Source organism: Orbicella faveolata, unplaced genomic scaffold (assembly GCF_042242905.1).
Source record: "Orbicella faveolata isolate gen_17 unplaced genomic scaffold, um_ofav_v1 contig_13, whole genome shotgun sequence".
Taxonomy (NCBI): domain Eukaryota; kingdom Metazoa; phylum Cnidaria; class Anthozoa; order Scleractinia; family Merulinidae; genus Orbicella; species Orbicella faveolata.
In genome coordinates this window covers 25,230,496-25,258,367 of record NW_028301540.1, presented here as the reverse complement: position 1 = coordinate 25,258,367, position 27,872 = coordinate 25,230,496, and the positions used below count along the sequence as shown (strand labels likewise).

At 38.9% G+C, this 27,872-nt stretch overlaps 2 protein-coding genes and 1 pseudogene across 4 annotated transcripts in view; 1 reads left to right on the top strand and 2 right to left on the bottom strand.

Annotated features, from left to right (window-relative positions):
• The window catches only part of LOC110058618 (ATP-dependent RNA helicase DDX42-like), a 96,896-nt gene that overhangs the window by 33,424 nt on the left and 35,600 nt on the right, over positions 1-27,872 (top strand). The window lies entirely within an intron of this gene.
• Positions 185-13,783, bottom strand: LOC149115776 (uncharacterized; annotated as a pseudogene). The gene is made up of 4 exons (XR_016206122.1): positions 13,429-13,783; positions 12,142-12,810; positions 8,236-8,778; positions 185-1,651 (listed from the first exon to the last, which is right to left on the bottom strand). The product of XR_016206122.1 is annotated as an uncharacterized LOC149115776 (transcript).
• On the bottom strand, positions 22,401-25,311 carry LOC110050174 (fibrinogen-like protein A). 2 transcript variants are annotated; one of them, XM_089285151.1, is made up of 4 exons: positions 24,850-25,311; positions 24,543-24,745; positions 24,008-24,056; positions 22,401-23,630 (listed from the first exon to the last, which is right to left on the bottom strand). In XM_089285151.1, the coding sequence occupies exons 2-4, from the start codon at positions 24,597-24,599 to the stop codon at positions 23,008-23,010; spliced, it is 729 nt and encodes a 242-aa protein (XP_089141277.1). In that variant the 5' UTR covers positions 24,600-24,745; positions 24,850-25,311; the 3' UTR covers positions 22,401-23,007. The 2 variants fall into 2 exon arrangements, with proteins under 2 accessions (XP_089141277.1, XP_089141278.1); XM_089285152.1 differs by lacking the exon at positions 24,008-24,056.

The window sequence follows — 27,872 nt, the reverse complement described above, 5'->3', positions numbered from 1 at the left end:
GTAGAGGGAAGATCATCCTAGCACCATATGTTTACTTGAAAAAGGATGTGCTTGGCCCTGGCCTTAGGATATTTTTAGCCGAGATTAAAAACGAAAAGGTTTTCTCATCAAAAGTCCTTGAATTTTTACCGGCAGTCTTTGAATGCCTTGAGACTACAGCCGGGATAAACTAGCGAGGTTAACATGGAGAAGGGAACAATAATACTTTATTTATATGCAGTCTTAGTTAAGTAAACATTTTAGTCTTAAAAAGTTGAATGTGATGACTGTAACAATGTAAGTAATCTTACATTCCATGATTTTTTGAACATTCTGTATTTTATTTCCCTCCGCCTGAACAAATTTCACTTGTTATTCTGAGGGAACTCAGTTTGTAAAAATTGCTGAATTGTCCTTGAAAATCCTGGAGTAAAAGGTTTGAAGTCTGTTTGAACCATAAATACATGTTGGACCGTAGGTTTTGGCCACGTACCTAATGTAAAGAACTCTGGACAGCACAGGCTTCTTATTGAGGGCATTAGCGATATCATTGTACCCTATTGGTTTCATGCTAAAACTCTTCCTAATAATTCAGCTTGGTTTGTGGACACGCGATGGCAGTTCACCCGGAAGCGTAAAACGTAACGAAACACAGCCAGCTTTTTCAATCGTGGCAAGGAAACCTCTCTCTTTAAATGTAAAATAGCAAGCATTGCATAAATTTTACCAGGAGCCATAATCGAGTATGCTCCTGATTTCACTGATTAAATCGACTAATTATTGAAAACTGTGACACGTTACCATGGCTATTACTAGAAAATCATTTGCTACGACAACTGCTGGGAAAATTATAGTTTCTGGCTTAAAATCAGTGATTGTAAAAGGAAAATATTTTAATCGTTATAAGAATTCCTAATGAACGTCACTTAAGTTAATGCAACAACTACTAGTTATTGTTTGTGGTCGATCAATTATTGTAAACTGTGATGAGCGAAGAGCTGGTATTTACGTTACTAACAGGATTAAACCTGTTACTGGTATTCTCTCTACGATGACGGCCTCAGTTTCATTTCAGTGAATTTGAGGGAAAGACCACCTCTGAAGTGGAACCACCAGGCTCCTCGGCCATCACGTTTATCTCCCAGGTATTGTCCGTTTAGATTGGAGGAGTGGCAAGCGTTGTACCACCAGGCGCCTATATAGCGTACAGCACAGTTGTTGCTGCTCCATCTGTCATTATCTCTGTCTTTTGTACTAAACGCTCTGTTATTATGCCTTGCTAACGAATCTCCTGCTGTACCTGAATATGAACCCACTTCAAGTCGATACTGCGCCTGCTCATCACCAATGTTAAACTTGCCATATTTGGCGTACACTTTAGCTCCGTTCCAGTCCTCCAGCTCCACTCGTAGAGAGCTCGGTCTAGAGGCTGTCAGTCGGTGGATCTTGTCGTTTCCGAACCAGAACTCAGCAGTCAGCTGACCAAAGCCTGCTTTGTAGTCGTTCCATCCCCGATAGAAGTCTACCGAGCCATCTTGTCTTCTCTGAAAGACGGTCCAGCCTCCACCGTCAGTGCGCATGTCACGGTAGACAGTAAATTGTCCTCTACCGTCTGGGTTGACAAAGTACAATCCACTTTGAGTATAGCCAGATTTTAGTAGATCCGAACAATCTGACAAAAAGGAGAAACTTACGCATTAATTTCAACTTTTTAGTGTAACCTAACTCTATATAAAAATTCTAGTCAGTTATCTTTGCAGGTAGTGATAGGAAGGAATTTATTTTTCCTCCCTCCCTTATTGAATGTCTTCTTTAAGAGTCCCTGTCCATAAATATGGGAAATAACTTGGCAAGGGTCGAAAATTCGATTTCTCTCATATTCCTATGGTAGATAGGCTAGGACATGACAAAAACTACTGGATAGTTTTTTTTTGGCAAAATATCCTTTCTTTTAAAAGAAATATGCAAATTACCAAATTCCGTTAAAATCGTCATTTGACGTACCATTTTATTAATTAAGTTTGAGAGCCTCGCATGCAAAACCACATCATTCTTCCGTCCTTAAAACACTCAAATATTTTTGTACAATGTTTAATTGTGTATTGGGTTGATTTTAGGGAATGTTGCGGTTTGTATTTCATTCACGTAAAAGTACTTCGTAAAAATAATTGATTTTCACCATGTGCGAAACCTTCAAATGGATTAACCTTCTGGTGGTTGAATTGCAGAAGGATGGTTTACAGATTCCTGTAAAAATTTCTTTGGCCAAATGATTGTGAGCGACGCGAGAGCTTTTCAAAGTACGTTAAAAATGCAGATATTTGACTATCCGTCGTCAAATTTCAATTAACGGGTTAGACATATATTTTAGCACGCGCCACATGTCTTGAGCTATATTAAGCTGAAATAGACACAGAGTTGATAATTTCGAAATGTTGTAACCTTATTTGTTGTAAAAGGCAGGTCCAAAAGCCGATTTGACATGTCTCTGTCACCATTCGTCGCACATAAAGGAGAAGTTTGCTTTTGTTTACACAACGTCCGGTGTACATCGCCAACTGTCAACTTATTGCTGCGGAGCGAGCGTAGCGAGCGAGCAGCAACATAATCAGGATTTAAGAAGAATATATAGAAGGGGGTACGAATTCTCGAATTCATCACTTTTTACCAGAATGCATTGCAGTTAACCAGACTGCACTGCGCCACTTTTACCGGAGTGCATTGCGCCTCGAACAACAAGAGGATGTCATACTCGTCGAGCCGTCGTCCTTTTTCGCGTGGATTCCACTGAGAAAGTTTGCTCTGATTTACCTGTAAAGCGATGTGAAGGAGATCGTACTTGACTTTTACAACTCTTGCTATGCGGTATGTGAAAGTTTGTAAATCTGGACGATTAATTGTGACATCTTAATCTTAGTATGTCCATTTCTCAGCAGTCTCGCCTCCTTCGTCGAATTCTTAAATGAAGAGGAATCGTCGTTACTAAAGCCTGTAGAATAATTAAAACAAACGAAAACCGTGCAACACGCTGATTTCATATATCGAAACATGAATTTAAGCTAAAGCGTGAGCATTTTCACACATCGCGATGAACACGTTCTCGACACAGTCTGTTAAGTTCTAGAGATATTTAATGCGTACCAGTACAGAATTTATAAGTTAGATTTCTGCTCCTACAATTTCCACATCTTTCGATTTTCGCGATCTGGTAAAGGGGAGGCTGATGTGTATCGTTTTATGTCCAAACATACTTCAGATAACAATGTGCTTTTTTGTCTCGATCCTTTGTCACACCTCGCCATCGATGCGTCATCATGCATGAAGTTGATGCATACAAGGACAGATTTTAAGTGACACCACGATTTGACACTACCTTGAGAAATAACAGTTAATTTAAGTCTTGAAACGCGCAGACAGATGAATCACGGCATTAAATATGTCACTATCAACAGAATGTGCCGCAGCATTACTCTCCCTCGGGGAAATAGGAGGTGGCTGCTTAATAGGGGTTGGCCGCTCGATAGAGGTTGGTGTACCTTGAATATTTTTTCACCATCGGGTTATAAATTTGTTAGTAAACATGGAGTCAATTCAAGGCAATCAGACGTCATTCTCGGAGACCCAGGGGCAGTTAGTGGGCGCGGGAAAAATGTCTAGACGGGTCTTCGCCTGAACTTTTCTCTCACCCGCTTAGACTTTTCCCCGCTCCCAATAACTGCCCCTGGGTCTCCGAGGATGACGTCTATAATGATTGTCTTGAATTGACTACACTTTCACTAAGAAATTTATAAGCTGATGGTGAAAAAATATTCAAGGTACACCAATCTCTATGACGCGGCCAACCCCTATTAAGCGGCCACCTCCAATTTCCCGAGGGTAGCCCACTGTATTACATGTAAACCCATGTAAACCAAAAATAATTGCACAGCGCGAAAAGACCTAGGTACGAGTTTAGCGTTACAGTATTTACGCAGGGCGTGTAGGTAGCGGTTGTCTAGTAAAAGATGACAACACGGGCAGTGGTTAACTATTCATTCTTTTCATTGCTTAATTTAATCTCTTCCTACTCAACAAGATTGTGTGCTCCCTGTGGTTCGAAGCCTTACGGAGCCTTACGTATTAGGATAGAAATTGTCCTACCCCTACCCCCTAAAATGGGATGACAGCATTGCGTGACGAACAAACAAGAAACCGCTGCAAGGGAGGATTCAAGCAGCAATAGATCAAACGATCATCAAACGTAATATTTTGGTGTAGTACAAAGGAAGCAACTATCTACAAATCACTTAGCCGTTTTTGACTTAGATGCAGTAGTGATCATATGTGTCGAAAGAGGGTCATAGATTCATGGTATTCGACCATTAAGTAAGTTGACAGTTGGCGATGTGCATCGGACGTTGTGTAAACAAAAGCAAACTTCTCCTTTATGTGCGACGAATGGTGACAGAAACATGTCAAATCGGCTTTTGGACCTGCCTTTTACAACAAATAAGGTTACAACATTTCGAAATTATCAGCTCTGTGTCTATTTCAGCTTAATATAGCTCAAGACGTGTGGCGCGTGCTAAAACATATGTCTAACCCGTAAATTGAAATTTGACGACGGATAGTCAAATATCTGCATTTTTAACGTACTTTGAAAAGCTCTCGCGTCGCTCACAATCATTTGGCCAAAGAAATTTTTACAGGAATCTGTAGACCATCCTTCTGCCATTCAACCACCAGAAGGTTAATCCATTTGAAGGTTTCGCACATGGTGAAAATCAATTATTTTTACGAAGTACTTTTACGTGAATGAAATACATGTCTTCGAAATTTAATTATTTTGCACCCAACAAAAACCGCAACATTCCCTAAAATAAACCCAGTACACAATTAAACATTGCACAAAAATATGAGTGTTTTAAAGACGGAAGAATGATGTGGTTTTGCATGCGAGGCTCTCAAACTTATTTAATAAAATGGTGCGTCAAATGACGATTTTAACGGAATTTGGTAATTTGCATATTTCTTTGAAATAAAAGGATATTTTGCCTAAAAAAACTATCCAGTAGTTTTTGTCATGTCCTAGCCTATCTACCATAGGAATATGAGCGAAATCGAATTTTCGACCCTTGCCGCGAAATTAAGAATTTGTCTAATTTTTACAGGCAGGCAGTCTTAAAAGCTAGTATTATATTACAGAAACTGTAATAGGAAGGAATTTCGCAAGTTTGTTAAGAGCTGACCTATTTGTAATATCGAATAACTCTGTTCCTAAAAAGACACTGATGTTTTTAAAACAGAAGAAAAATTACAATAAGGAATAACCAAAGCTTCTTTTACTGAAAATAATGATTCTGACAATTATTTTTACAATGATCTTTTCTCCGGACTGAATACCAGACACGTCCCAGACATGTCAAACGGTATATGCGCGTAATATCCGGTAATATTCTGCCTGGGATTGTAGCAGAGGAGGGAAAATACCATATACTAGTGGAGTAAGTAGACCTTAAGTACTTTAGATGTGAACGGGTCTAATTTCAAGTTAGGTAGCCCCTTATGTAGTTATGGCAACGCATTTCAAAAAAGCCGAAGCACACTTTCAAGCTGAGTTCAGTCATCCTTACCAGCTCACTTAAGCACTACCAAAACAATTTCAGGGAATTGAATGTCAATGAAATGCTTTTTTTTTTTCGGCATACCAATACAGCGCACAAGACTTGCCGTACGACTCGCCCATCATTTTCGTACTACTCGCTTGATTTAAGAAGTCCAACTTTCGAGAAAATAAAAACCACCATAGAAAGCGAAACTGGATTTTAGGAGATCAGTACAATCTGAAAAAGAAAATGGCGTCTTTATAATTTCAGTTTTGGGGGTAAATTTTAGCCTTTTCCAGGCGTTTATTTAGCTGGGGCGCAGCGTGAAAAACAGCGCGCTTCTTTTGTTTATTTATTTATTTATTTATTTATTTATTTATTTTCGCGCGCTGTTTTTTGCGCTACGCCGCAACTAACTGAACGCATGGAGAAGGCTAAGTAATTTTACATATGAGAAACTTTCCAGGACAGTTTAAATATTAATTCCATCTGGTATAGCAAGGAAAAGGCAACAAACAGTGGTTACAAACATTACAAATAGACAACGCATGGTCTAAAAAAACTTAACTGTATTAACTTGACGTTTGGTATGTTACAACATACATCCTCAAAAATGACGGTGATAACTTTCACAAAGAATTATAAATTTAAAAATAAACCGAGGCACTGGTGACAATCTTAAAAAATAATAACAAAATTGATAGTTACAAAGAAACAGCTTCTCATCGGGAAGGTTTTCATTAAGTAAGGATTTTAAGTCACTGATCAGTAGCGTTTCTTTAACTTTACACGCATGTCGGACTTTCCAGTAGTAGTGAGAATTTTATATTTTTAAATTTATAACTTTATTTAGACCATACGCTGTCTATTGGTATTGTTTGTAACCACTGTTTGTTTTCTTTTCCTTCTGAAATTGAAATGGCCGAAGAACAAGAATATTTCGTTTGGTGTACATTTGAGTATGTCCTGATTTTAGCAACTATAAAACTAAGACACTTATGCGCATGATAGGAGTCAGAGACCTTATTAAAAAAGAAGCCGCGCATTAAAGGGATAGCTCCTCTCTCGCGGTTCTCCTAATCGCCAGATGCTGTAGAACGGAGTACAAACTCGTTTTCAGAACTTTTCCCTTAGGAAAGAGCCCTAAGAACAGGGTTGATTGGCACGCAGACCATTGTAGCTGAGATGCGTCTTCTTGAGCCTTCAAAATGAATGGTTTGCGGTCTTTGTTATTATAACATTCTCACTTCGTAGTTTAATGGTTAACAAAGTACTAAAATCCATTGAATAAAGAAACTGTTAAGGCGGACGATGCGTCATATTAGAAAGTCAACTTCTGTCTCGGATCGAACCGCTTTGCTTTAATCGCTAGCGCTAACACTTGTGTTTTAATTTCTTAGTTTGTTGTCAATTCGGCTTTTCTTCTTGATAGCTTTTTTTGGCTGATTTTTTAGAGAAATACCCGAAAGATGCCGCCTTCTTTGTACACCACACATGCGGATCAATACGCTCCTGCGATGGATATCATTAGACTTGTGGACCGGTTAGTGTCTTTGCGGAGGAGAGAAACTAACAGGAATATTGGACTCAGTTACTGAAGGAAAACCTCTGTTACAATATTGATTGTGGTCTTACAACACTGTATTTAGGTGGTGGATGTGCGCTCGCGACCAAAAAAAAAAACCACCAAAAAAGCGAAAACAAGAAGCAAACAAACAAACAAGCAAACTTGTAAGGGCTCTTTCAAATATTTGCTCTGGTTCTCTCCAAACGAAAGCGTTCACTTTCCAAGATTTTTCGTTGAAGAGAGATTCAGTCGTGAGAACTTATGGTTATAGAGTACATTGCAAGCTGCATTTCTGAACAGTTTTTTGTCACAGTATAAAAGTGTTATTTGTTTGTCACAGTGACTTGTGACTGACAGGCCTTATTCTCCTTCATGACCTGACAAATATAGTCTCCCAATACAGACCATGTCTACAAGTTTTTCAAATCCGTATTTCTTTCTTATTTCACTTCTCACTCAACATGGGATGAAAACATGTTTCTCGCTAGTAAAAACTTTCAATCATTAAAAGAACGTTTCAAATAAGACATAAACTGTGTATAAGTATAAACTGCTTTTTACCCTCTAAAGCTTGGGAGTTGAATATTTTAGGACTGCTCCTTAAAACTCTATAAAGTAATGGTGGTTGGACTAGAGGATTAAAACTGTGACATATCGATTTCTAGTCCAACCGCTCACCCACGCTTTTTTGTTCACAGGAAAATTAAAAACAAACTCACAAATAAAGAAACAAACTGAAACAAGCTGGTTTAGCTGATCATGTCAGTTTTTGTTGATCGATAAAAGATGTCGAACTTCAGGAAATTAAATTTCTTTCTCACAAGTTTAATAATTCCGTCCGCACATTACCTGTACCTTTTCCTTCAATCACTTTAACGTTACTTATATTCTCGATATGAAACACTCCTAAAGCTGCAGCCCTACTAATAAAGATCCCTGTAAATTAACTATCTGAGATATACGCATATTAGAACGCCTTTTTACAGCCTCCAACGCAGTTCATGAGCAACCTTTATTAAGACTATGGACTAAAGTTGATTAGTATTGTTTTTGTAGAAGAAGGCTAGTATTTTAGCATAGCTTTGCTCATATAAAACTACTTACCTCTTGCTTTAACTTCAACATAACTTATTGCCTCAATATGAAAGACTCCTGAGCTTGTAGCCACACAAATATAGTTCCCAGCATCGTCTTCTCTGAGATCTCTAATGATAAGCGCATCGTTCCTCCTGTGACTCCTCCCCGCGGGCAGTCCTTCTCCTTGTCTTTTCCAGCTGATGACTGGTCGTGGATCACCAGTAGCGCTACAGTTCAACGTCAGAGTGTTGCCAGTACCAGCAAATACCTTTCCAGGAGGCTTAACGGTAAACACAGGAAGGGAAACCACAACTAGCTGAGTTTTTCTTTCAACATTTCCTAACAGGTTGACTGCTGAACAGAAGTATGTGCCAGAGTCACTTTTACGGGCATCGGAAATTTTTAAGACACTGTTGTTATAGTGCGCCCTCCCCTGGGGTAACTGACCAAACAACTTCCTCCAGGTAACCACTGGTGCCGGGTATCCGGTCACGTGACAGGTTGGTAGAGTGACGTCACTTCCTACGGTGACGAACTGAGGTCCCGGTTGAAGAGAAACTTGAGGATGAACTGCAACCAAGTAAATATCATTAAGCTAGTCTTATTTAGATCTCTTGATCTCAATTTTTTTTTCCTTTTTCAGGGCAAAAAGCTAAAATGATAACCTTCTATGCAGGGTCTTTATGGCTCATGACGCAGGATTAAAAGATTGCACAACAAGCCATAAGGAGTAAGAGACTACTGAAATGAGGGTCTGCATGGGGATGACTGTTAGCTGAGTTTTGGTAATTTTTAAGGGAGCTGAACACAGCTTTTGATACCTGTGTTTCATTCACCTGTTTCTCTAAAACCCTTGATACCTCGGTCGCCAAAAATGGCAGCAAGCAAGTTAACAAGTTAACGTATGTGCCGTTGCCATGGCAACATGAATAAATATAAACAGGCCTTTTAAATTGGTTTTGTTTATTTGTAGAAAATCTAGTCATTAGATTTTCTTTATAATTAGCATGCAACAAGCTTGTAACGATTCTCACAAGTTAACACCATTTTTCTAATAATTTAACAGAGAGATCTTTAATTATCCTTGTCGAAGGTTCACTGGAATATATATCTAGAATTTACTTTGTTAAAGTTCAATTATTTTCAATACTGCAGTTACTTATTTCCTAACGTATTTTCGTGCCAAATTTCGTGAAATTCTAATGAGTGGTTCTCGAGAAATAGGCATATTTCCGAGAGTGCAATTTTTCATTCAATCGCAATTTTTTGACTTACTACGCATGCGCTGCATTTAGCTGGGTTCTTTCGGTAACAAAGAAAAAGCTGAGAACTGCTGGGTTCTTTGCATCGTTATCTTTTCTAACATATCTTTGTAATAAAAGACTAAAGCCATTAATACACTGCGTTCAATTATAGAGAAAATAGCACAGATAGTGCGTGGTGCTGAGTAAATAAAATGATCGCTCTATTGACGGCATGTTTGTTTTTTGCAAACCTTGTGCGCGCGCTGAATTGCATCAGCAAAAGCGCGCGCGAAAACTGCGTTCGACCACCTTAACTTATAGCTGAGAAATGTTAAGGTAATTGGTTTGACCAAAATATAATAGGATCTCCTTCAAGAGGACGGTAAATTCCTGTCCGTTAGAAACTTCCGTCTTATTAATGCTATCTCAACTTCTTGGAGGTTAGTATCTGAAAATCCTCCTTCGCGATGCCCAGAAAGTGAAGAAAAAGAAGACATCATTTCCACCAAATATGTGTACAACTTGCTGTTGAAGAAATTCTTCGTAGCACCTACTGCTGAAACTAAAATCTTAAAACATGGTTTCACCCCGGAAACCGTCCAAAAAGTGTACGAATTACCTTTCCAGATCAAGTGTGACGTTAAAATAACAATGTTTCAATATAAGATAATACACAACATTCTCGCAACTAAAATGTCTCTTTTCAAAAAAAGAGACATTTTAATCCTTTGACTACCAAATGTACACCAAAATATGCCGTTTTTAACCGTTCAATCAGTCTTTTGGGGCCATGGCGCTAAATGGGCCTTAGTTAAAAAGCTATTTTTTTTTTACCAAACAGATAGATTTCTCCAAGATAAGGTGCAAAATTGTAGAATATTTTAATTTGATGCATGCGCATAAGCCAAAATTTGGACTTGCTGTTGTTTGTAGTTGTTGTTGTTGTTGTTTAGCAATTGAACGTTCCGAATTTTTTTATTGTCCGTTTCCTTTCCATTTTCTCGGCCCTTTTACTTTCGCTACCTTTTGCGTTCCATATTCTTTCTGACCGACCTAAAAAGACGTTGGGTGTTAATTATGGGCAATGCCTGGAAATGGGACCTTGATCAATTATCGGTATAATTGGCCACTTTACCACCATTTTTGCACCAAAACTGATGACGTTATTTTTCAATTTGCTACGTCAGAATGCCGTCGATATCCAAAATCAACTGTTGTACGGATAGATCTACCCTAGCTCTACCATTTGCTTATCGAGAATATCTGGTGACATTTGGATTGATGACGTCACAAGTGATACAAAGAGCACGACCATTAAGTAGCCGTACATGGCTCGTTGGGCGTCCAAGTGCTGATAGAAGGAGTTACATACAGGTTCGACTGTATTCGTCTCCAAACAGCTAGTTCGAAGTCACTCGAAAGTTCTGAGAAATAATCGGATTCTGCTTGACCCTGTTCGGCTAGCCCTTGCTTAGAAGCAGGTGTAAAGGGAAATTTCATTAGAAGTTTAAGCATTTAAACTGTGGTTGACTTAAACTGTAGTTGGCTTGATAGTTCAGTTGCAAGAGAACTTCACCGGTATCGCAGAGGTCGTGTGTTCGAATCTCGTTCAAGCCTCATTTAATTTTCAGGCTTTACTTTTACAGCTGCTCAAGTTGTGCACACAACTGCAATGATCATTCATGTCTTTACACCTTTCTCCACAGTTAAAATGTATGATCTATCATATATTCATTCGCAGAAAGGTCTGTGGAAACAATTTGCGATAGGTCCAGATCTCTCCATGATGGTACCATCGTATGATTCGAGTTATTTGTTCTCCCAGAAGGGAACCCGTTTTCTGTCCATCCTATCTTACATGATAACACAGGCTACCCTGTAGACGCTACTACTCTAAGAAAGATAGGCTCTGTTTTCTCTGCCACCAATGTTTGGCCGTATTTCTTTCTTTCTTTTTTTCTCTTTTTTTTTTTTTTGTCTACCAGTTTAGCCAGTGCCTGAGTCCCTGGGAGGGGGCGGGGACCAATGCCATCCCCCCTCCCCATGTAGTCAAGTCGCTAAGCTATCAGCTCAAAGGATTCAAGCTGTGTCTTCCCCTCCCACTTGCCTTGGGGTGAAGGGGCTGGTCCAAACTTCAAATCCCTTGACAGACAGACCTTCAAAGCCCTATTAATTGAAATTTGCTAAGATTAACTGAAAGCTGAAAAATAACTTGAATTTTAACTGTTAGCCGAGAAGTGGTTTAAATTATAACTGATAACTGAGAATCCAACATCACCAAGCAAACCCTCGAGATACAACCTTATTTCTCTGAGTGTAGTGTTTGTTGGAGTGAACTAAGATGCATTCACCTTGAAACGCTTCTTTGTTCACCTTTATCTGTTTACGATGACTTTTTAAGTTCATCGTACCAGAAAATGGCTAAACAGGTCTGAAATGTCGAAATCGACGTAAATGTTTATCAAACTTTTAAAGCAACTGAAAATTGTAGCTAGTTCCATAGAAAAGTCAACGCTGCATTCGTCTCAATTTAACTGTAAAGAAACAGAGGGTGTTTTGGCTCCTGCTAATTAAAAAGCGAACTTTGCGTGCTTCAAGAACGACAAACGTTGTCTGGAAAACCTGCGTAGTGAGGCCACGCGTTTCACTGGATAGCTAATGTCAGCATTCAAAATAATCAGAAACTCACCATTTACTGTTAATCGCACCACTCCCTGTGAATTCCCCAGGATGTTTGTTGCTGAACACTGATACACGCCTAAGTCACTTCCGGTCACCTTCTTTAACTCCAGCTTTCCACGTGAAACCGCTGACTGAGTGATTTGTGACTGGCTGTCCAGCTTACTCCACGTTACTGTAGGCTCAGGATTGCCACTGGCTCAACACCGAAACGAGGCTGTTCCACCCTCGTTCACTGTCAACGTCACAGGAGAAACAACAACAGCAGGAGATGATATCGATTCACCGGGTTCGCCTTTAGTTCCCGGCATGCCTGTGGGTCCCATGTCTCCTTTCTCGCCTTTGTTTCCAGTCTCTCCCTGTGGTCCTATAGGTCCCGTAATGCCTTGCTTGCCGCTCTTTCCTGGCGATCCCATAATACCTTGATCTCCTTTGTTTCCAGTCTTTCCTTTCTCTCCTGTTCGTCCCCGGACTCCTTTCTGTCCTCTGGGTCCAGGTAGACCGGGAGGTCCTGGGGGACCAGACGAGCACGTGACACCCTTCGACTGACAGAGATGGACTCTCCCTTCTGATAAAAGTTTGTTGATTTTCAGCATCGCTTCTGCTGTGTGTTTAGCTTCTGTCGAGTTCTCAGTTGAGTCAAGTTGACGGCAGCGTCTGTTGAGGTTAGGGGAAGAACCTTTTGGGAAGAAAAAAAATATAGTTGAAAGGAAAGGACGTAAAGACTACAATATGCAAAGCATTTATAACGATCTTAATTTTGTGTTAAAGTTAACGAGTTTTTAGTGTCCGTGCTGCCATTATCGCCGCAGGCGAGCATAAAGTTTTCATTACTAGCTTCACGAAATGACTGAAACGGAAATACTTGACGTCTTCTTCAATCGAGACTAAAAAAAAAGTAATCGGAGGTTCAATAGTCAACTTATTCTTCGCTCATTTCCTGATGCAAAAACTGTCAAAAAAATTACCCCATCGGTGGTGCCATGTTTGATCAAACTGAAAAAGTGAAGGGAGTTGTTCCTTATCATTGTGTTCGTCTTAACTGAAGAAAAATCCGTTTGAAACATAATCATTATTTTCATTTGAAATTGTCTGCGGTGGATTAAAGAAAACTTGACCTGCTAACCTTCAGTTCAGACATGAACAAACGGACATGTAGGAACACCTTTATTTGTGATTTGTGTTTTCAATCACAGACTTAGAACACAGTATATGTAATTTAAACAAGGTTTGTTTCTGATAACTGTATTTCTTTATTTTAACCTAACTTATCAACTCTAGCTTGTATCAAACTTACCAGGAGCATTCTTGCTTATCTTCATGTCTGCTTCGTTTGTCGGCGACTTGTCCTCCGCAATGCTTTCAAGAGCGTTTATTCTTTCCTTTTGCTCATATAGTTCCAGTTCAACTCTTAAAAAGCCGGCGCAGTAAAACACAATGGAGAGAATAGAAATAATAGAAGCAAATGGAGGCATGCTTTGCTTTTGAACAGCCATGATTTCGGCGATATCAATCCGTAATTCCACAAGGTTAGTGGAATACAAACTGCTTCAGCTGGTTACGTGATACTGGGATCACGAGTTTGGGTAACTTGCCAAATGGTCTGCTATTGATGTGATGCGAGACAAAGTTGGGATGGGTGGGTTGTAAGCAATTTAAACAGTAACTGATAGGTCCGCAAGGCGTACATGAAATACTGGCCACTCACGTGGAAAAGTAAAGCCCCGCAAGGAGAAACGGAAATGAAACTAAATTTTGTAGGGAAATTGCTTTTTACCGGATATATCTCAAGCCATTTTAGGCCTAGGTCAAGGAGTTTTACTGGTAATTGTAATTTCGGTTTTTAGAAAGATCATCCAACAAAAAAGAGTTGAAAAGCGTTTTAGATGCAGGTCAATTGTTTTAATCTTCGCACGTTTGGAATGACCGTTCCAGGTTTCGCAGAAAAAATTTATAGGGCTAAAGGTTATCTTTTTTTTGTTTTTTTTTGTTTTTTTTTTTCAGAAAATTGGACTTTTGATCCTTTATATTCCCGGCAAGGAAGAAATTAAGGACGAAAATTAGCTACAATTCCAACGTAGCAATGTAATTTTCATAAAAAACGCTCATTTATTGATCAGTACAAGTAAAATTCGCCACCAATTCGCCGATCTAAAAAAAAAGTAACAAAATGATCACGTAACACGTCACGTGATCAGATATATTTGAAATAATAGTTAAGGCAAAGAAGGACGCCGACTTGTATAATCAGGGAAAATTTCAGGTTGATTAAACAAGTGTATCAAGAGATATAGTTGCACAACTATAATTAATTACCCTTCACTTTTCTGACCCTGGCTTTAAACTGTTTGGGATTCTGTCAGTTATTACAGACTTGCGTTGTTTGGCTTCCGTTTGTGACAGTGTTTGTTCAGACGTTGCGCCGATTTATTCCAAAAGATCGAAAAAGCCTAAATACCTCCGTATAGAGAACAGCCTAGTTGCAGAGGTAAAAAAGCGAAACAAAAAAATATTGATTTAAGGGTAAATTTCGATACCATTAAAGCTCTAGCATGGCGTCGAGGTTTAGAGAAATTAAACAAAAAAAAAATGTTTATTAGTACCTTAATCTTTATTTGATTTCTTAGTTACGTTTTGTTCCCGTAAGCCTGGGAGCCACGTTAGAATTATAATATTTCAAAATTGGCCTGTTAATATTTTTTGAATTCAGTCAATTCTTCGACTGTCGTGTGATTCTTGTGGTATCGTCTTATCAACATATTTCTTCGAGCATCAGTTTTTCATATACTTGTGCAATCAGAGACAAAGGAGCGGGACATTTTTTCTTCGTGGGGTGGTCGGTGTGGCCGAATGGGAGGTGTGAAAATGAGCTACACTTCCCTGTCGAATGTCTTTCACTTTGTTACCCAGTGCCGCGCTTGTGTGATCCGTAACATGTTTCACGTAGAAATGCCGGCAATTTCAAATTGATATTTGCTTTAGTGGACCTAGTAATTCCATAAAGAAACAAGGTATGTGTACTTTTATTTCACAGAAACGAGGAAATACGAAAAAATGGCAGTGGTACAGTAACCGTTTTGGTGCCAAGATTCGAGCAATTTCCGAGGTGAATCTAACGCTGGAGCCCCCCACCTGCCAACCTTGCTCATCTATAATACGCGTGAGGATGTATCGACTAAAAAGCACTCAAATTTCTTAGAAAGCAGCGTAACGATGGAACGCAACACCAGTTACTGTTGGACGAACTTTATTTCGTGATTGCGAGATTATTTATTAGCAGAAAATATCAGTTCTAAATTCCATACAAACTCGTACATGCATTTTTAAAATGTGACTAATATACAAATATATGCTTGGGTCACTTCTCATAGGAGAAGGGCTTCTAACACACTCTTTTGCAGAGTGTTCAGTTCTAATCTGTGATCGCATATCGTGAATGGCCTTTTTATCAATATCTTCTATGCAGTAAACAGTTGCAAAATGTAGACTACGAGTAGTCTCTCTCTCGCTCAGTCCATCCTGCCCGGGCGTGGCACGAAAGAAGGAAAGTACGCCCGCGTGAAAACTTGGGGCGAGAAGAGCGCGAATGGAGTGACTACCGACAAAGCCCCTAGGTTTTTGCGCGAGCGTTTTCTCTTCGAGGTTAATTTACCGTTGCTTGACAGACTAAGCGAAAGAGGGACTACTTGTAGTCTATGCAAAATGCCATCTAGTTAGTGAACATCTGAAATAATTCGTTTTGATTGGATTGGGATTGTTCAATTCAAGTGAGAGCTCTCCAGCTGATACATTGTATATCGTGTTTTATTACGTACTTCAGTGAGTTTGCAGCATTATCTTGAACATTGATGAAAAAATTCCAAAAAGATTTGAACTTATGAGAAAGCAAGGGTAAAGAAGAAACGAAGGATAAAATATTAAAAAAAAAAAATTCCACAGTTCAGACCAGAGCAGCAATTTTGATTTCCTGACATTCTGTCACAAAATCAAATTTGATCATCTGTGATCTACTTTGTTCACCGTGCACTTCCTTCTGAAAATAGTTGTTAATATTTTTGCCCTATAAAATCTTAATTTTATCCCACTTTTTAAATGTATGTGATTATCATAATTTTACTTAGCCCAATAGAATCTCAAAATAGCTCACCCGCCGCCAAATTGCTTTAATTCCTGTAGCTTAATGTTCACGCTCTAACATTGAACCAGTTAGATTTGCGATGATCCGCGGCCGGTTAAAGTAAAATACATGTAGCGATCTCTCAGCTGTCAGTTAAAATGACAGCCCATTTTTCAGCTCAGGAAAAAGAGTCACTTCTCAGCTGACAGTTAAAAAATTGACCAATTCTCACTGACTCGAGCTATCAGTTTAGCCCACAGACTCTCCTAAATAAACACTAATAAGTTTGATAAGACACGCAAACTAGGAAATACAAAGTAAACCTCATCCGAACTCTCACTTTTCGTTGTTTCCGCATCTGTTCGTCACCTTCTCTTTTGCGCTCTTGTTTGAATGAACTCAGGAAGTTATTGGAAATAATCTTAGTTCTACCTTATTTAGGGGTACAAAGCAAAATTGTAACCAAACAACTGAAGACCTGCATTAATAAATTTTATGGCTGCATTAATCTTAGAGCTATTTTCCAAAGCGCTTATCGCATCAAGTCTTTATCTCCCTACAAAGATATGATGGGATCAGCCGTTCCCAACTGTCAAAAGTTGTGTATAAGGCTAGTTGTTGGGACTGCCAGGATTTCTACATTGGAAAAACAAAACGTAGATTGCATGACAGAAAAACTGAACATTTTAAATCGATCACGAGTAGCTGTCATGCTTCTGCTATTGCAGACCACGTCAACTGGTCACAACTTCGAATGCCGGGGACCAACTTTGATATCTTAGCAAAAGGTCGGACAGATACACATTGCAAGATAAAACATACTCTGCTAATAAGGGAATTAAAACCCACCCTAAATGATAATGTAGGCAGCGAAAAGCTTTATCTTTATTAGTTTGCATTGTTTATATGCAAATATTTTTCTTAGCTTCTGTCATGGCAATTGTTAACAAGGAGATCTGTTAGATCTTATAACCGCGCTTTTAAAATTTAACTGTTCGCTTAGCACTACCGTCGGAACGCAGTGGACATTCCAAAGCAGTCATTGATGATTCTTTTCTTACTGTAGACATCACATCACTTGATCAACACAAACTGTATTATTACACCATCAGTGGTAGCCTTTGACAAATCTCCGATGACGTAATGGTCTTAATCTAGAACTTTCTTCGGGATATGTATGGGCATGAACGATATGAACGACACAATAATAACACTATTAACAACACCTTTCTTTCTTAAAAGTCATGATTAAATTTAATTGGTGTTTTCCACGAGTAAAGGGCTAGCAAAGTAGTCACACAATTCATATAAAAAAAAAACCTATCCCGACCGATGTATCGATTTTGGTCACTCCAGTGACCACAGATTGAAAACGTGACAGAAAATTGGCGTTACTTTCGATTCTAACCAAATTTGTCATATCCCCCCCTCGGCAGAATTTTGTTAAGTTAGCTAATTAAGTATGCAAGCCGCCGTAATGGCGGTCGCCCTCGGCGAAATGTTTATTTGCTCAAAATTGGGGCAAAATCTTTCGGAGATGGAAATCAGGACATTTGTAAGGATACAGAAAGTAATTTGGGACCAGTTGCTGGCTTCTAAGGCTGAATTTATCCAGAAGTAAGCTGTATTTTCGTTTTCGTGCCGAAAGCCACGCGATGAAATATTATCGGCTTGTTCTGCTGTCTTGTTCTGTTTTTTCTCTTGGTCATTTTTGTAGTCCGCCGAGGCCAGTCTTTCGTCTAAATCAGTTGAAAAAAGTTCGAAAAAGATGTTCCCATTTACGTTTAAGCTCTCAGGCGATAATTCTGGAGTTTTTTGGCCGAAACGTCGGCTTTGTTATGTTCGTGTTTTCCGGTTGCTATGGGCGACCGTGGCTTCCTTTGTTAGGTCAAGTCTGGGGAGTGAGGTCACAAGAAACTTCCAATTAATTCTGGTTTTGTTCGATTTCGCTGAAATTTTAACACGATAAAGCTGGATTGTTAAGGAATAGATTTACCGCCTGCCGATGTGTGGTAGCTATTAACGGTTAAGTGATATATCGCTTCGAAATCAGGGTTTTGAAGAGATTTTTTTGCAACGTGTGGGTTCGGCGTGATTTTGTAACCGGAGGTTTTTGTTGACCCCGAAGGAAAAAATATCCGGAAAAGGTCATTTCATCGAAGATTCAAACGAATATAAATACGTATACGTTCCGAGCGAAATTTCTGCTGAAAAAATATAATTTTTGACGAGCGCTAGGTTTTTAATTTTTTCCCCGCGAAAGTCAGTATCGGAGATGAGATTTATTAATGTTCCAACAGCTTTTGGCGAGTAAACATCACAGGTTGCGTGACTCAAAATTTGGCCGAGTGGAAGCTTGGGTCTGGTCGCCTACAAATCGAAAAAAAAACAAAAAACCACGGGTAAACCATGAACCGCGCTCGGCCCATGGCCGCGCGGTTATTAGTAACTTATTTTAAATTGTAATTTAGTTGTTACTTCTGTTCCTAACGGTCACCTCTGAAGATGTATGTTGAAACATACGAAACGTCGAGTAAATGAACTTTGTTTTTTAACATCCGTTTTATTGCCATGTTTATCACCGCAGTATGCGTGTTATTTCTTATCAAGCTACGATGGCCAAAGAAAAAGAGTATTTACTAATCAGTTTATTCTCTCGATCCATCCTGCACGACAAACAAATGATCGAGTGGAATAAAGAGAAACTACAATAGCCTGAACTTAAAGCTAACGAGTCCACAGATCATTGAAGCGAGAAATGATATTAAATTGGAGCGATTTTAACATGAGTGTACATCAAGGAGTGTTAATCAAAGGATAGCGGGGAGAGGCGTTTATAAGCTCGCGCTCAACGTTGGACATCAGGTAACCCAAGATCAGGAGTAGTTTAGCCCTCTCCCCCCCCCCCCCACCCTCATGGTGCATGGTCTCCCCCCTTTACGATCGCAAAGAGAGAAGCAACGCCTGATTGCAGAAAAGTTATCTTCTAAATAAAGTTACGAAGAACGAGTAATATACAGCAGAAAAACTATATTCTTTTTCAAGAAAAGGATCTCAACTTTAAGTCAATCTTGTAAAATCAATGATTACAAAGGCAGCTTTTTATATTTTAAAAGAGTGCCTGCCTGTAAAAATCAGACAAATTCTTAATTTCGCGGCAAGGGTCGAAAAGTCGATTTCGCTCATATTCTTATGGTAGATAGGCTAGGGTATGACAAAAACTACTGGATATTTTTTTTGTCAAAATATCCTTTTATTTCAAAGAAATATGCAAATTACCAAATTCCGTTAAAATCGTCTTTTGACGCAGCATTTTATTAAGCAAGTTTGAGAGTCTCGCATGCAAAACCACATCATTCTTCCGTCTTTAAAACACTCAAATATTTTTTTGCAATGTTTAAATGTGTACTGGGTTGATTTTAGGGAATGTTGCGTTGTCTTTTTGGGTGCAAAATAATTAAATTTCGAAGACACGTATTTCATTCACTTAAAAGTACTTCGTGAATATAACAAATTTTCACCATGTGCGAAACCTTCAAATAGATTAAGCTTCTGGTGGTTGAATTGCAGAAGGATGGTCTAGAGATTCGTGTAAAAATTTCTTTGGGCAAAGATTGTGAGCGACGCGAGAGCTTTTCAAAGTACGTCAAAAATGCAAATATTTGACCATCCGTCGTCAAATTTCAATTTACGGGTTAGTGAAACAATTTAATCATTGTTCGTCTGTTTGTTCATATATATAATAATATGTGTATATTTATGTAATCGTATTCTATAGTGTACGTGGCCTCGGTCCAAATCACGTTTGTTTGTACGTTCTGATATTTCAGACAACAGCTGATAACGCTTGTGCCTGTACTCACTAGAATTCTAAAAAAATCGCCATAAAACAAATAGAGATCAATGAAGCAAGAACTAGCTGAAATAAAAATAGGAAATCACAACGTGTCTAATTCGTGAGATTAACAGACTAAATTAAATTAGTACTTATGTGAGTAAACAACCCTGGCCATGCCATTTTATTTGGCGTATTTTGTTTGCCTAGTGGCGAGGCATTGGTATGTTTGTAACAGAAAATAGAGGGCTGTTGTCAATACAGTCCAAAATTATTGTCAGTAAAGTATTGTAAATAAAACACCTTTTGACCGGTCACCCTCGCGGCCACCATTTGGTCGTTCCGATAAGGGTTTCATTATTGTCTTTACCCCTATTAAGCGGCCACCCAAAATATTAGGATAGAAATTGTCCTACTCCTACCCCCTAAAATGGGACGACAGCATTGCGTGACGAACAAGGAACCGCTGCATCAAACCATGATGATCAAACGTAATATTTTGGTGTAGTGCAAAGCAAGCAACTATCTACAAATGACTTAGGCGTTTTTGACTTAGATGCAGTGGTGATCATATGTGTCGAAAGAGGGTCACAGATTCATGCTATTCGACCATTAAATAAATTGACATTTGGCGATGCACATCGGACGTTATGCAAACAAAAGCAAACTTCTGCTTTATGTTTGACGAATGGTGAAAGAAACACGTCAAATCGGCTTTGGACCTGCCTTTTACACAAAATAAGGTTAGAACATTTCGAAATTATCAGCTCTGTGTCTATTTCAAATTAACATTGGTCAAGTCATGTAGCGCATGCTAAAATATACGTCTAACCCGTCAATTAAAATTTGACGAGGGATGGTCAAATATTTGCATTTTTAACGTACTTTGAAAAGCTCTCCCGTCGCTCACAAACAATTGCCCAAAGAAATTTTTACACGCCCATTCTTCTGCGATTCAACCACCAGAAGCTTAATCCATTTGAAGGTTTCGCACATGGTGAAAATTAATTATACTCACGAAGTACTTTTAAGTGAATGAAATACATGTCTTCGAAATTTAATCATTTTGCACCCAAAAAGACAACGCAACATTCCCTAAAATCAACCCAGTACACATTTAAACATTGCAAAAAAATATTTGAGTGTTTTAAAGACGGAAGAATGATGTGGTTTTGCATGCGAGGCTCTCAAACTTGTTTAATAAAATGATGCGTCAAATGACGATTTTAACGGAATTTGGTAATTTGCATATTTCTTTGAAATAAAAGGATATTTTGCCAAAAAATCTATCCAGTAGTTTTTTTCATTCCCTAGCCTATCTACCATGAAAATATGAGCGAAATAGAATTTTCGACCCTTGCCGAGTTATTTTCCATTTTTATGGACAGGGACTCTAAAATTCCAAAAACTAGTTTTATAAGAATTCTTAATAAACGTCACTTAAGTTAATGAAATAACTACTTATTATTAATTGTGATTGATCAGTTATTTTAAGCTTTGACCAGCGAAGATCGGATGTTGGTATCTACCGCTCTAACACGATTAAACGGGTTACTGGTCTTTTTTCTACGATGACGGCCTCAGTTTCATTTCAGTGAATTTGAGTGAAAGAGAACTTCTGAAGCAGTACCACCTGGCTCCTCGGTTATCACGTTTATCTCCCAGGTATCGTCCGTTTAGATTGGAGAGGTGGCAATGCTTGTACCACCAGGCGCCTGTGAACTCTACACCCGGGGAGAAGGGGGGGGGGGGGGCACTGCCATATATGCGCTATATAGGTATGTGCCGCTGTGAAGGGTATGGTTTTCAAGCAGTTTACTCTGGGATAGGGTATATAAATCAGAGCATTTGGGTCTAGAATAGGGTTTCATTTCTCACAAAACTGACTGGTTGGTTGAAGATTTTATCTAGAGTAAGGAAACCAGGAACTGCCACTCAAAAATATAAACACATCAAATCGGCAAGATTAAATTTACGCAAATCAGCCTCGACAGAGTCGATAGATGGGGGGATTTGGGGAATTTACTCTAGTATAGGGTAGCAAAATTCAGCTGAATTAGCTCTGGTATAAACTAAGGGTTCCAGGGTCCCATCGGCACATCCCCACCAAGAAATTTCCCAAAGTACCCCGCCACCCGGGACTCTAAAGCACAGTTGTTACTGCTCCATCTGTCATTATCTCTGTCTTTTTGTAGTAAGCGCCATGTTGTTATGATATGCTAACAAATCTCCCGCTGTACCTGAATATGTCTACCTCCCCCCCGCCTCCCAATGCACCCTTGCCACACACCGCCGGAAAGCGAAAAGAAAGGCCTGATTGAGCACCAGCTCTCACCATAGCAACTTTATTAGCAACGGGTAATATATACCAGAAAATCGTCTCCTTTTCAAGAAAAGGTTCAAAAACCCTAAGGCAATCTTGCAAACGCATGGTTTCTGGCTCATTTTTTGGAAGAAAAATTACAAGAACTCCGACCGTTTCCTTAATAATTAAATCGACTAATTATTAAAATTCTTATAAGTAGTTTTTTTGAAACACATCTCAGAATAAAAACTAGCGATATAAAACAACATTTCGATCTCCCTGAGATCATTTTCAAGTTATAAAAAAAGCGGATGAAATATACATATATAATTACAAATTAGGGCGTGAGAATGCTGTGATAAGCGACCATGGCTAATACTAGAAAAACATTTGCTATAACAACTGCTGTAAAAATTGTAGTTTCTGGCTTAAATCAATGATTGTAAAGGAAACTATTTTTATCTTTATAAGAATTCCAATTCAAGAATTCCTCTTAAGTTAATGAAGCAACTACGAATCATTGTTTGTTATCGATCAATTACTGTTAGCTGTGGTAAGCGAAGATCAAATGTTGGTATTTACGTCACTAACAGGATTAAACCTGTTACTGGTATTATTTCTACGATGACGGCCTCAGTTTCATTTCAGTAAATTTGAGTGAAAGAGAATCTCTGAAGTGGCCCCACCTGACTCCTCGGTAATCACGTGTATCTCCCAGGTATTGTCCGTTTAGATTGGAGTTGTGGCAACTGTTGTACCACCAGGCGCCTGTAAATTCTACAGCACAGTTGCGACTGTCCTTGTTATTATCTCTGTCCTTTGTACTAAACGCTATGTTATTATGATATGCTAAGGAATCCCCCGCTGTACCTGAATATGAACCCACTTCAAGTCGATACTGCGCCTGCTCATCACTGATGTTGAACTTGCCATATTTGGCGTACACTTTAACTCCGTTCCAGTCCTCCGGCTCCACTCGTAGAGAGCTCGGTCTAGAGACCGTCAGTCGGTGGATCTTGTCGTTTCCTAACCAGAACTCAGCAGACAGCTGACCAAAGCCTGCTTTGTAGTCGTTCCATCCCCGATAGAAGTCTACCGAGCCATCTTGTCTTCTCTGAAAGACGGTCCAGCCTCCACCGTCAGTGCGCATGTCACAATAGACCTTAATTTGTCCTTTACCGTCTGGATTTACAAGGTACTCTCCACTCTGAGTATGGCCTGAGTTAAGCAGATCTAAGCAATCTGTTGAAAACAAAATATATAGTTAAACGCTAAAATATTTTTAAAACATTTCATGACTAAAACAAGACGTTCTCTCGAGTTTTTGTGTCTTTATTGAACGACTTCACACGAGCTTTAAAAAGAATTGTTCATTAATTATCTCAAAACACTGTGTCTATTCAGTGGCGTTCCCTGTCGCCATATAGCGCTTTCAACCTCAGAGTAAATCTCCTTTGAGGCCGGTTAATATTTTTTTCCAATTGTATTTACTAAAATTGAAAAAAATATATCAATGTTTGAAGTCACTGCAACACTTTCAACCCCCCACCTTCCCCTCTCGATTGTTAACCAAGTAACCTACAATATCTGTTTTCCCTTGTACACCGGACGACACTTACCTCTCTTTGTTGGTCCATTCTGATCACGAGACACATGCACGCAGGAGACCTGGGTTAGGTTGAGACAATTAAAAGAGTTATCTAAATGCTAATTATTTAGCTGCAACAGTCAAAACAATATCTCTAGTTCCTTAGAGGGTTTCGTGGCTCTGAACTCGCTCCACAGAATTATTTTTAAATTCCTCAAAACGTTATATATTAACATGTTCTGCAAAAAAAAACAAACAAACAAACAAAAAACAAACAAACAAACAAACAAAAAAACAGACAAACAAACAAAGGGTTAGCCAAACTCAATTTTTGAGATTTAAGAACTGAAAGCTAAAATGCAAGGTGTCGTTAACTGGTTGGACTGTTCCTATATTACGGTATTATGCCACGAATGCAACATGCAACTTGTTTATCGACGATTGAGCAATTCTGTGATACCAATATTACAACATCACTTGATAAAGAATGATAGATTGATCCGTATAATTGAAGGAAAATGCTGTAAACTATATCGCCAGCCACCTTCAGAGAGAAAAAAACTGACCTGTACAGAGCCATAGTAAGTAGATCCACTCCTCCATTGAAAGTCTCCTGGCTTCATTTGTCATGTTTTGCTATTAAGCTCGCATTTGCCATGGGGATGAACGTTAAAAGACTTGCAACTGTTATTTCCAATGCATTTCAACTGACATTCGAACTCGTCCACAACTACAGCCGTCCTCATGACGTGACCAACTAAAGCATGGTCTGAAAACAACACAAAAAGGAAAGTTTCAATGATGTAAAATATCCTACGAAGAGATCTCAACAAAACTTCTTTTATCCACTCTAGTTGCGAAGAGTTTACTTACCGAGTTGAGTTTCAAAAACACTACCACAAAGGTCTTTGTTCGCTGCCACAAATAACACAACCAGGAAAATGTTAAGAGTGATCATCACCAGCTGAGTTAGGCAGAGAGTGGCCATTAGGGCGGATCTGTTGTATCCTCTTGGTGTTAGTAGTGATCCTTCAGTTCCCGGGCTTCTTTGCCTCTGGATACGTGACTATAGAGCGCTGTCAGTCTTATAGCTAACAGGCTGTCAGTAATTCATCACAGTGACTGACGTAAGGTTCTATTTACCACATAATACTACATACGCAATTAGACAGATCTGGCCGGCTACAAAGTGACGGATAATTTTTATAATGTGCCATACAATTTTTAGAGGAAACATTAAAAGGAAAAAAAGATAGCAAAGCCAGCACAACGTAGAATTTGACTTGATTTAATACAATATTTCGTCTGGCCACTGCTACACTCCTTCTGTCATGTAGGAAAATAACACAATGTGTCATATACCCACCTGTTTTTTTAAGGGCAGCGATTGCGAAATACAGTGTGATATATACGTAGGATAAGTTGACAGGCTATTAGGGACATTCAAGCCAAAAGGCTCAATTCTTTTAGCTTGGTTAATTTGAGTGGTTTTCCTAGTTTAATGATGGAGTGACTAAAGAAAACTTTATTTTTCCAGAGAATTAGTTGCATGCTCCTGACAATCTTTTCTTATTAAAACAAAAAGACATGAATTCTTGAGGAGAATATACATTTCCGGGTTCTTGAGCGAAGCCAAAAGACAAATATCATCTATTATTAAACAATCATAGCTCACATCCGTTTTGACACTGTAATAGCTTGATATATCATTCGAATAAATTTCTTGCTATTATAAAATTAACGCGGATACAATTGATTTTTCCATAAAATCGTTTGAAAAACAAAAAAAAACTACCATTCTTTATCCTTTCTCTCTCTTTTTTTTTTTTTATAGGACCTAAATAGGATTAACTTAATATTAGTCAAATTGTGAATCTTAAATTATTTAAAATCATTGACACTTTGAAGTAAATATATTTATTTGAATTTTGTTAACCACATTTTGTCGATCGTTGCTAAATTTAAAAACACTTTCTATAAGGGAATGACATGGAGATGAAACAACTTCGCTCTTTTTGTTTTTTGTATCTATCTGCTTCTGTATATCTGTATGGCAGAAAAGACAGAGAACGATTTTAGGTTAAATCATATATTCATCATTTATGACCCTGTTTTGGAAAGACATCAACCAGTTTGGGTATATTGGATTACTCATGGAAATAACGAAAACATCCAGGCTTAATTTTAATGCAGATATTCTTATTCGTATATAGGGAAAGACTTGCTTTAATAACTCCCCTTTAATATTAACAGAAAACAAGAGAGTTTGTATAGTTTAAGTATTTTATATTTTTGCGAAAAAAAAAAAAAAAACACACTTGTACATGTTGAAACTGAATTGACAACTACTCGAATCGTCCGCGACAGTTAAATATGGCGATGAAAGCAATCCTACGAAATGAGTGCAAACATTAGCGGTGTCGTCATATGTAATCATTAAAGCTCACAAGAAAGCTGCACCTGCTTTGACAAAGCTATATTTGAGGTTCTTGTTTTAAGTCAGCTCTCTTTAAGCTACCAGCTCCCTGTCCCTCAGAGACTTCTGTCAAGAAATACCGTTTAAATGCCCAGTAAAAAAAGACAATTTAAAACTGAACGCGCCTGTATACAGCCCCGATCACTCGTTAGCTTTTCAATGTTTATTTGTTTATTTACTGTGGTGCAGCTGTCCGTGACAGACGTTAACTGTCACAATGATACAGCACTACGTTAAAACTATCCAATACTCCTAATAAGATGTGATGCGATGGTATTGCGGAATCTCTTCTAGGAAAACAACTGTTTTCTTTTCATGGTAGTCACTAACGGGCCGTTCTCGTCAGCGACCAGCCCTGGCTAGTTAAAATAACTTTCTTCTAAAATCCGAGGTTGTCTTTTTCGAGACCTTCGAAAGGATCTTGAAAGCAGGGAATCTTTACAGAGGCCAGCAAACAAGGAATCCTTCGATGGAGAAAGCTTTAAAAAGAAGAAACAAAGAGAAAAAACCCCTTGGGGGAAAAGGGAGCTGCCGGGTAACTGGGTTCATGACTCGGCGCATGGGCTAGCCTGCGAACGAAGCGAGGGTGCCTGCAGACATTCTATTGATGTCGCCGTTCTGTGATACCAGCTCCTGGTATCATGATTTGATTGGTTAAATCGCCGGTTCGTTACAATAGTGCATTTGCCGTTCTCTTTTAAATTTCGGTCTCTCGACCTCTCGTTATTTCACAAGTGATTCTGAAGAGTACTTTATGCTCTGTTACGAGGAGGAATTTTAAGTAGAAGCTAGTGAAGTGGAGCCGTTTGGCGGTGCTATAGCCATTTTTTTTTAGAGATCAAAGGCATGGTTTCCGGACTTTCCGCTGATATCTTCTTGTCGCTTCGCACCTCTATCATGTGCTTATAATTTCTTTAGGATCATTTCAGTATTGCTTTGCTCTCCGACTTCTCCTGTTTCGCGCTCACCGAAATTTTTTCCGTCCTCGCCGGCCGCGGGAGCCTGTTCGCAGGCTACGCATGGCCGCACGGGCAAGTTATCAAGTTAACCCATTTGATTCCACCCTTCATTAAACAACCGTCAGCGAGCTGAAGACTCTAGTAGGAAAAAATTGAATTTCTCAGTAAAAATGTTGGCGGCCAGTCCCGGAAATGCCGCGGTAGTGGTGATATTTCTCATTACAATTTAACGACTATCATTTGCATATGATGTGAAGTTTATATGAAATAATTCATATATGAACTGCGGTTGTAGATGACAGTGAAGAATGATCATCGCAGTTAATTTTCCAATTTAAGCAATTGGAAAGAAGTCACTGTTATCATTTGCATATTTGTTGTATTCTTTGTTGTTTGGCAGCTCCTCAGGCCGATCTAAGGCCATCCTCTTTTTTTCTTTGTTTAGCGTCGTCCGACCGACC